Source organism: Monopterus albus, unplaced genomic scaffold (assembly GCF_001952655.1).
Source record: "Monopterus albus unplaced genomic scaffold, M_albus_1.0 scaffold12.1, whole genome shotgun sequence".
In the NCBI taxonomy this organism is placed as follows: Eukaryota; Metazoa; Chordata; class Actinopteri; order Synbranchiformes; family Synbranchidae; genus Monopterus; species Monopterus albus.
In genome coordinates this window covers 4,640,918-4,651,466 of record NW_018127892.1, presented here as the reverse complement: position 1 = coordinate 4,651,466, position 10,549 = coordinate 4,640,918, and the positions used below count along the sequence as shown (strand labels likewise).

At 42.4% G+C, this 10,549-nt stretch overlaps 1 protein-coding gene across 1 annotated transcript in view; it reads left to right on the top strand.

Moving 5' to 3' along the window:
- The window catches only part of gapvd1 (GTPase activating protein and VPS9 domains 1), a 30,778-nt gene extending 20,238 nt beyond the window's left edge, over nt 1-10,540 (top strand). Inside the window, exons 14-28 of the mRNA XM_020590425.1 lie at nt 3-70; nt 714-833; nt 1,482-1,559; nt 2,349-2,695; nt 2,819-2,906; nt 4,361-4,432; nt 4,534-4,662; nt 4,755-4,881; nt 4,973-5,085; nt 6,799-6,958; nt 7,111-7,298; nt 7,593-7,806; nt 8,214-8,286; nt 8,409-8,606; nt 8,894-10,540. Coding sequence (XP_020446081.1) covers nt 3-70; nt 714-833; nt 1,482-1,559; nt 2,349-2,695; nt 2,819-2,906; nt 4,361-4,432; nt 4,534-4,662; nt 4,755-4,881; nt 4,973-5,085; nt 6,799-6,958; nt 7,111-7,298; nt 7,593-7,806; nt 8,214-8,286; nt 8,409-8,606; nt 8,894-9,034 — 2,116 coding nt within the window. The 3' untranslated portion in view covers nt 9,035-10,540. The remainder of the gene's footprint in view (nt 1-2; nt 71-713; nt 834-1,481; nt 1,560-2,348; nt 2,696-2,818; nt 2,907-4,360; nt 4,433-4,533; nt 4,663-4,754; nt 4,882-4,972; nt 5,086-6,798; nt 6,959-7,110; nt 7,299-7,592; nt 7,807-8,213; nt 8,287-8,408; nt 8,607-8,893) is intronic.
- Nucleotides 10,541-10,549: the final 9 nt, after the last annotated feature.

Genomic DNA, 10,549 nt, shown 5'->3' with positions numbered 1-10,549 from the left:
ACCTCAGATGACACAGAGGTCAGAGAGGTCAGCTCGAGACCCAGCACGCCAGGCCTCAGTGTTGTCTCAGGTATAAATGTGCCTACCCTCTCCCTCAACTGCTACTTTGTCTGCCTATGTTTTCTATATTTCTATTTTTGACTCCCTTTTTGTCAGTGGGAAATTGAGAAGTCGTAAACTGACCTGCCTCATTGGTAAATTCAGACTAAATTAATGAACTAAACCACCTGTTTTTCACTCTTTTCTTCTGTGTAGAGTGGTCATGTTGCTTGAAGGGTTATTTAGCCAGTGGACCGGGGTCAGTGGGAACTTTTCTGCTTGCCACAGAAGTTATTGTTTGTTGCATTTTCCATGGGCAACATGCTATGTTGACATGTATGAAATAGTATCCCATATTAAAAAGCCAGGGGTGACATTCCTGGCTCAGCTAACAGGAAAGCATCCCATGGGATTTGGCCGATGGATAGTCTGCAAATGATGATCAGTCTTATTTGTGTCTTTCCCCTAACCCAGGGGAGCTTACGCTACCAATTCAGAGTTCCCACTGGGTCCCCATATGAGAGAGACCATATAGCATAGTCTAAAAGAGAAAAATCTCTTTTCTTTGAAAAACACTGAACATTTAGGTTCCCTGTCCTGAGTGATACCACTGCAGAGGTGATGATGAGTTGCTTTTGTCCTGGATGTCAACACAACTGTTTCTTGTGCCGCAGGTATCAGTGCAACCTCAGAAGACATCCCCAACAAGATCGAGGACCTGCGTTCAGAGTGCAGCTCAGACTTTGGAGGGAAGGACTCTGTGACCAGTCCAGATGGGGAGGAGTCAGGTCATGGTAGGAGAGTGTCACCCCCCCGCTAAGCTCGCTAAACTATCAACCCTATGCCAGATCTGTCAGTCCCTGTCACTTCTACAGCTGTCACCAAGCTAAATCACTGTTTTACTTTCTGCACTTGTAATTCTTACTCAAACTTATACTGAGGCGTTAATTGTTCTTTGCTGTTTTGGAAAGAACTTGCTCTTCTGGCTATGGAATCAAGAAGTCCAGGCAGTTTTTTTTTTTTTTTTTTTAACAATGTTTTAAATCATCTTGTAGGGATGGGACAATATATCGAAATTCAATAAACTGCGATACAAAAATGTCACTATGTATTGTTTTGTCTAGCGATATATATCATGTGGTCTTCACACTTTCTATAAATAGTATAGCCTAACAGAATGCAAGTCAGTATATCCCCGTGTGCTTTAAATATTGAACCAGTGCTAGAAAAGAGGGAAAAATTGACTAATAAAGCTAGTCATATAGTTCATTGTTTTTAATTGTATCGTGATTTAATCGAATTGTACACATATTGTGCATCGGATCATACCGAGAAAAAGTCTCATCCACATTATTTTGTAAAGTCACAGCAGTGTGTGCTTGTATTAGCGACTGATTTAATAAACGCTGTTAATTGTCTCATATCCTCTTGTGTTTTTAAAGGAGCACACCATCTGACTTCTCCACCCTCACAGGCCGATTCCTTACTGGCCATGTTTGATCCCCTGTCCTCTGCTGAAGGTAATTTGCACTCTTGCAATGCTCTACAGCCAGTAAGAGCTAGAACTAAAGCATAATTAAATCCCTATCTTAATGTCGTGGACACATGGAATAGCTTGAGCTCTGTGGAATGAACCAAAAGAGTACCTGTGCCCCTTATCCCAATTACTGGACATATTATAAGCACAATGAGATTTCACTTCATTTAACTCCTTTATTATCCCAAATTATTTTATTCTTAGAAATATTTGTTCATGCTTCTGTGTATTTTGTTTGTAGTGCAGGTGGGAACATTTCAGAAAGGAATGCTAGTTGTGTGTCTGTGGCAAGGTGAAGGGATGACAGGTTGAGAGACCTCACCCCAGGCTCTTTGGCACTGTCCCCTTGTCCCACTGTGCTCATGGCATGAGGCTGCCATTGGAAGTTTTTCAGGAGAGAGTCTACCCTTGGAACAGGTGGCCTACCTACACCTAGGGCTCATCTCCCACTAACATTGCTCTTTAGCGCTCTCCTCCACCTTTGAGATGTTTTTCTACTTGTTTTATTATGTATAGCAAGTATTCTTAAGAAACAGGTGAGCTGTTGTGGCACACAGCACTACCTCTCAGTAAATCATTAATATGGAGTTTCATTAATATATTAACAGTTTTAAAAACACTTTTCTACTCGGTCTGTGTAAAGTCTGTGCAGTGGGCTGGAAAATGACTCTTAGAATATTAATGAGAATGTAATGAAAACTGTTCATACAAAGTGCATAGGGATATATTGTCCAGAGTCATTCAGTTCACTTTCTGCCTTTTATTACCTCAGGTTCTTCCACTGGAACCATAGTGAGGCCCAAGGTGCACTACACCAGGCCCCCTCACCCTCCTCCCGACCCCCCCATTCCTGAAGCCAGTGCCCTGGGGCAGGAGATGCGCCACTCTCTGTTTATGCCTCACTGCCTGGCCCTGGTGGAGCTGGAGCACACAAAACAGCGCCACTCCTTCCCTGACAGGCTGGTTCGTAGCCGTAGCTCTGACATAGTGTGTCCAGGCCGCCGGCCCACAAGTGACCCCGGCCTTAACCGGCGGGTAGCAGTTGAGGAGCGTGACTCTGCTGGGACCTTCGCCTTAGGACCATCCTCATCTCCTAGCAAGGACTCCCTGAAAGGAGAGGTAATGAGCTGCAGCAGTGGTCTGAGTTAATACTGTAGACAGCTTTTGGTAGCCTGTTTCAGCTGTTTTGTTTAATAGATTGCCTGCTAGTATCCAGCTATAATGTTTAATTTTCACTGAAAGGCTGAGGACAAGAAAGACAGTGATGACGAGAAGTCTGATCGCAACAGACCATGGTGGAAGAAGCGTTTTGTGTCGGCCATTCCCAAAGGTAAGGAACCAGGCTGCTTGGTCATTTTAAACATGCCCTCTTTCCTAAACTGTAAAATGTACTTTGCACATTTAAAAGCGATCTGTTTGATTGCAGGGTTCCTATATATATATATATATATATATATATATATATATATATATAGTTGTAAGAAGAAAGTTCTCTTAATCACAAGTGACAGGAAATATCACACTTTAAAGAGCAGAGCGAAAACCAATTTATATTGTGAGAAAGAGAATGATGATCCATGTTGTCCACTCCATTGCTGACGTTCCAGTTGGAAAGTGATGTTTCTTGTTGTTTGAAGTTACTCCAGAGACGTGTCCAGTCCCCTTTCTCTCATGTCTCACTAGCTGCAGATTTATATAGACTTTTCAAAGCTAATCTGTCATCAGAGGAGCTTTAGCTGCATAGATTGTATGGCTGCAGCCCTCCCAGCAGTGCTGTCAGCCAGCAGCTAATGGTCATTAGATAGACCTCTCTGTCATCAGTACTGATAGATGACACATCTCTTGTTGCAGTTCTACTCTACAACCATCTCTAATACATCTGTCTGGAAAATAATGAGCTGTGCCCACATGGAATGACTGCTTATTACTCTTTCAGATAATGAAGTTTCTTAAGTAAACATTAAATTGATATTCATAAAATGGAGGACCCTGTGCACATGGAAAGGTAGTGTGCGATGAAGCCTGAGCCACCAATCTCCTGCCAAACCTCTGTAGAGTTCCACTGTGTTTGTCCTGTTGCTCTGCATGGTGACGCACGGTCAGTTGTCCCGCAGAGCGGCAGCCTGTGTGAAAGGCCAACCCTGTCTGTTGTGTTCCTCACAGTGCTGTATTGGACGGCTGAGAGTGATGTCCCAGGTAATGCTGTCATGCAATGCTGTCGTCATTGAGCTAGCTTTACTGCTGGAGCCAGCGGCTGCGCACCTGTGCTGCTTTGCAGATGTTGCATTAGAGCTGTGATGTGACATGATGCAGCCTGAGTTCACACGCCCACACTTCTCATCTGTTCCTCCATTTTATCACCCTTTTTTCCTTGTTTTGCTAGAGCATTTTAATGTATGGAGAATACAGAATATCAGTGTAGATACTCCACCCACTGTGCTCATCAAATTGTATGTTTCTGTTGTTTGTCCTGTTTGCATCTTTGTTTTTATAGGATAAGCATCAGTAGGATTATTTTCATTTAGTTACACTGTGCTTTGTATAAGGAGTTCAGGGGATCTGTGTGATATTCTGGTTTAATTCACCATTTCAATATTCATTTGCGTTTTTCTTAGTGAAGTTCTACACTAGACTATTTTTGGTACTGTATGATGTCGTACATTCCACATTGAGATTTTGTCTCAGTAAAACCCATGGAAAAAAAACACCAGAGTGGCTGTTAACCTGTGATCAACCTGTTGCAGTGACAGTGAAAGTCAGTGGTTTCATGTTTCTCCTCTGCAGCTCCAATAGCAGCATTTAGGAAAAGGGACAAACAGGAGAAAGATGACACTGCCCAGGAGCATATCCCACAAGGTCAGACCTGGTTTGTTTTAATTGCACTCCTGATTGGCTGATACTAATCTGCCATGGTGGGTTTGACTTTAATGCAACCTGATTGTTGGTGGGTTTGTCAGATGACCCACTGTCCAGACAGAGCTGCCAAGCGCAGGCAGCTGAAGACATCTTGGACAAGTACAGGAACATCAAGAGGCCCATCCAGAGTGATGGAGCCACAGTTGGAGCTTCCTATGATGGTACAGGAGGTCGGGAAAATAAACTGGCTTCTATGCATATTACATACATTTGCAGTAGATAAGTTTGAGCGTTTTCATTTTATATTTTTGAATTTTCGCAGATCTTTGTGTTGAAGACAGTGTGCATGACTCTCCAAGAGAAGATACTCTGCAGAACATTTCCGCAGATGACCTCCCAGACTCAGCCAGCCAGACAGCACAGCAACATGACTCCAAGTTTTCTTTTAGGTCAGACATTCTCATTCCTGCAGAAAACCACAAAACCCCCCAACATTTTAGAAACATTCACTCAATATTTACTTGTTTTCTTGTCTTCCAGTGATGCAAAGAAGAAGCTGAGATTGGCATTGTGTTCTGCAGACTCGGTGGCTCTGCCCATCATGGCTCCTGCAACTACAAGAAATGGGCTGCCTGACCACATGGATCCTGAAGGTAGAAATCCTTGTGCAATTATGCAAAATCTTAGTTTGCAAGTTTAAAGCATCTCATTTTGCTCTTTTCCTAGCATTTTTCTTTTTAAGGGCAGAATAGCAGATTATGTTTACTAGAATTTAGGTATCTTTGTCACAAATCTCCACAGGGAGCAGGTTATAAGCCCTTTATGTTGGCAGGCATCCAACCTGCTGTATGTGTCCTTAAGCAAGATGCCACATCTGTAACACCTTCACCTTCTGAATCCTCTTCCAAGGTTTGGGACAAGGTTGAAAGAGTCGGGGGTGTTAAAAGAGAATTTCCACAGGGTGTCAGTAAAATATCCCATATTAACCCATGTTACAAATATTGAAGTCAGACAGTAGCAGGCAGTGAAAAAATAAGGCTGTCTTTGTGCCCATCAGTCACATTTAGGGCTGGTTACTGAAGCCTGGTATTAAACAGGCCTCGTGGGCTAAATTATTAAAAAACATATTCTCAAAAAGCTCCAGCATTATTGTTCTGCTCTTGGTTCTACAGAACTTCAGTAAATAGATGTCTTAATTTATTATTGCTGCATAAAAGTTATCTCACACATTTCATCTCATCAACTCTGTTTCTGATCAAGACAGTCGTTTGTGGTGCATTTTTGCTATTCCCAGACTAAAAGAGAGAGAGAGATCTCTCTTGGAGCCATTGTGTGAGAGATGGGACAGCTCTCTCTCTCTCTCTCTCTCTCTCACTCACACACACACACACACACACACACACCATGCAGCGCAAACACACACACACACACACAGAGACCTTGCTCTTAAGCTCGGCACACACTTAACAATTGTTAAACCAATTATGAATGGTATTTGGGTGTGGTGACCGGTTGGACCCCGTCAGAGTCTGAGTCAGTCCTTGTTGACACTTGGCAGATAAAATTGTGTAGCGTGTGCCATGTAAAGATACTGAACTTAAGAGCCAGTCACTGCCCGTCATTGCCATAAAGCCTTTTTAAACGTTTAATATTTATGACTGACATCAGCGGCTGATGTCACGTACTGTACATGTCGCTCGAGGGAGACATACAGGTAAGTAAATAAATAAAGGATAACCGTAAAGGTTCAGTAATAGTGATTACAAAGGACTGTTAAAGTGCACAGGACAATTGAAGTGGAGAAAACCTGGCTGAACTGTGGCAGGATGAACGAACGCCTCTACAACATTAACATTAATTCAAAGATACACCACAACAGACGGATACTTTTCAGTTCCCTCTGTAGCTGTACGGTCTGCGTGCTCCATACCTCTCAATCCACACAGTAACAATACTATCAAAGTAAAAGTACTGCATTCAATTTTTTTTACGTTTAATTATCACAGTGTAGTCTACTGATTTGTTCAAAACAGTGCTGTTGCAGTTTGCTGCACAAGAATTTTAACAGTTCATATGAGAAAATAAAGCAGTGTGTTCATTGCTTAATCTTTGTAGGTTTTTTTCCTGTCTCTCTCAAAAAAAAAAAAAAAAACAACAAAAAGAACCAGTAAGGAAATTGTGAAAGTATTTGATTGATAAGCAGTTTTGGTAAGGGTAGTAGTACTGTTAAAATCTTAACCATACCCATGCCTAGTCACACTATCATATGGAGGCGACAGGTTGATCAACTTATAGCCACTGGCCTTTCTTTTGTGAGCTGTGAGCAGTGTTGTCTAATGCTGTCTCCCACTTGTCCTCTCTCCCAGACAATGAGATCGTCTGCTTCCTGAAAGTTCAGCTCGCAGAGGCCATCAACCTTCAGGATAAGAACCAGATGGCTCAGATCCAGGAGACCACGCGCTGTGTTGGCCGCTTCGACGCACGCACCTGCAGGAAGCTGCTGGCTGCCATTGCGGAGGATTATAGGTAACTGGAGGCCTGGAGAGACAACGGGTGCTCACTTAAAGCACCTTGTGGGTCTTTTATTATATTTTCTTTGTTCAGCGCATGATATTGTTTTAGAGATGTACTCAGCAATGCAGTTGTAATAATACAGACATTGTGTGCATTTCCTTCAGAAAGCGGGCGCCGTACATAGCTTATCTAACCAGATGTCGTCAGGGCCTGCAGACCTCTCAGGCCCATCTGGAGAGGCTCCTCCAGAGGGTGCTGAGAGACAAGGAGGTGGCTAACCGTTACTTCACCACTGTCTGTGTGCGACTCCTCCTCGAACACATGGAGTCCAAGATGCTTGACTTTATTAAGGGTATGTCTGCTGGCTGAGCATGTGGACTTGTTTGTTCTTCCGCTGGCCTTTGCTGCTCGTCTCTGAAGTACAATCCTGCACCTCATCCTATTGTCTTCTTTTTTGATATTATCTTGTCATGATTTTCTCATGCTGTTACTGTTTCTCCATTAACTAAAGGCAGCAAATGGGCTATGACAACCTTACATTTAATTATATAAAGGCATTCCTTTCCAACAACCAGTAATTTTTCTGGAGGTTATAGCATATATCCTTTGCTGCTGTTAACTCAGTTGTCGCTCTGCTCCCCCTCAGCGTTCCAGGGGTGCACCGCAGCAGATGACAAGACTGCAGCAGTGGAGGATTTTCTGCGTTACTTGTATGGTGCCATGGCCTGTGATGCCATTTGGCAGTTTGCAAGTGAGGACCAGCTGCAAGATGCCCAGATGGCTATCGAGCGCAGTGTTATGAACCGCATCTTCAAACTGGCCTTCTACCCCAACCAGGATGGAGATATTCTCAGAGACCAGTGAGTAGCTGGGATGTCTACGATGCCAAACAAAGTGCTTCATCAGGCAGTGTTAACTTTTTATCTGTTGTGTTGTGAAGGTTTAAAACTGGAACTAGAGTATATGGAGTCAGTAGAGGACTGTTCTGGCTATTAACAGTGAAAGTAATGTTAGTCATAATAGTATATTGATGTTGATACTGCACCTAGTGGAGCAAGCTTGAGTTTTTAATGGTTTGTGTTGGTTGAGAACCTCATCATAGACTGCAGAAATGTTTCAGTGCAGTCTAACTTCAGAAATGTTTGCTTTGTACTTTGCAATGAACTCATGGACTTGTATCTTGGCATGTATACATATACAGTCACTGATGTGCTTTTGCCCTGCTGTAAAAATGTTGTCATTTGCTGAGCTGTGTTGTCTCACACAGGCTTTTCCATGAACACATCCAGCGGCTCTCAAAAGTTGTGACGGCCAATCATAAAGCTCTTCAAATCCCAGAGGTATGTTCTTGGTGACGTTTTTTCCATCATTTTATGCATTTGTACAGTAGGAAGAGATTTGGTGTTTTTGTTATTGTTTCAGTTTTTTTTTTTTTTTTTTTTGTCAACTTTTCTGGCTGCAGGTTTACCTGAAGGAGGCTCCCTGGCCCTCTGCACAGTCTGAGATCAGGACCATCAATGCTTACAAGACACCACGAGACAAGGTCCAGTGCATACTGCGCATGTGTTCCACCATCATGAACCTCCTCAGTCTGGCCAATGAAGACTCCGTTCCTGGAGCAGACGACTTTGTCCCTGTACTTGTCTTTGTCCTCATAAGGGTGAGTCTGTTGTTACTGCTGTCTTCCACACCTTGCTGAAATCAGACTGAGCCGTATTGCCTATTTTTCATTTTCCAAGAATTTGTACCTTCAGTATTAGTCAATGAGTAACTTTTTGTCATTGATGTTTGAGGAGAACTTTTCACAAAACAAATATAATTGGAATGCAGCATTAAGACTGTTGTATTCTAACCTGTGTGGATATACTTTACATATTTATGATTCTAATCTGTACAGCATTGCAGTGGCTAATGTAGGCCCATCCCCACATCTCTCCTCCCCTCCAGGCAAACCCACCCTGCCTGCTGTCCACTGTTCAGTATATCAATAATTTCTACGCCAGCCGGCTGAGCGGGGAGGAGTGCTATTGGTGGATGCAGTTCACCGCGGCGGTGGAATTCATTAAGACCATCGACGATCGCAAGTGAAGCAGAACAGCCACCTGTATGGGCAGACTGTGGGGGAAGGAGTCGGGAGACTGGGAGACTTCCCAACCAACTGCTCCCTCTGCACAGCTTATAAAACCTGGCTCTCAGCCTGCTCTTTATTTGTATAGCTTGTACATAACCAGAGACATTGAAAGATTAGAAAATATATATTACTGTATGTATGTGGACAAATCCAGGTTTTAGCCGTGGTGGAAAAACGGCCTTGGGTAAAAACAATGACAAGATATCTAATTTGAATTTTTCCTTTTATTATCTTGTCTATTCATTCAAGTTTCACTTTTGGGGTCTGTATTAGGAATTTTATATACAGGCAATTACTGATATGACATTAAATCAACACAAGATAACAATATATAAAGGGACCAGACTTCCTTGATGTGATCACTGCTCTTTTTTCCCCTGAGTGAGAGGGAAGGGCTTCCAATTAAATTTCAATATAATGTTCATTAAATGCATTGTAACATGGGGATTTACAGTGCATGATAGTTACTGATGGGATTTAGTGACTCATAAACACTGAGATCAATTCATATACTGCTCATAAGATTACTATATCAAACAGTATGGCAGCTTATTTTATGAATTGTTTCCTTCAGTTTATTCCCAAAAACATGCGTGTCAGTGACAATTTGGACATTAAGGGCCCACGTATTTTTATGAAATTAAAAATATTTATTTCTGTAATTCTATTTAATGCTTTGTTCTAATTTTGAAAAAATGAAAATTCATATCATGCCCATTCAAGATGTCTGAGGCAAGTGATATTGTACTGAACTTGCTAGAAGGGTTTAATTAGGAAGGCACCTTAGCAATGAGTAGCCTTTAGGTGGGCATGCTGGGCGATAATGATACAGGGTGAACTCATGCACAGAGTTGTGGTGGCATTATGGAAATATTGAAAATAGTGCCTTTGATGTGGGGCGCTCTCTGTACAGGTAGTCATGTTTGAGTTTTGTTTTTTTTTTCCATCTTTTTTTATTATTATTTTTTAACCCAGCACAAGCAGACCCACCCGCGTGCATGCTCTCTCCAATGGGCCAAGCACATCTCACTGAGAAAGCTTTGTCCAGCCCTTAACTACAGTAACATGGGCATCACCACACCACTGATTGTTGGGGCTCAGTCCCTTTGATGCACATAAATTTGAACAAAAATCCCCTTTTGTTTTTCTGGATCCTACCTCAGAGTTGAAACCCGTGGGCCTGATACCAGTCTGAATGCATTTAACTGTTCTGCATTGGTTGACAAGAGAGTACCAGATCTTTTTTGGTTAAAACATGGTAAAATGGTGAGGGGAAAGGAGGAGATGTTGGTTATCGACCTCCTATAGTGCTTGTTGTGGTCACATAACCCCTAATTAACACAGTGATGTTGGCAAACAGACACTCGTCTCCAATCTGAGAATAGAATGTGTTCGGGTAGAATTGTAAACTCTTGGATATTAGCTCTCTACCTCCTCTTAAGGTTAAGAAAGGGACTCCGGTTTAAGTGCAC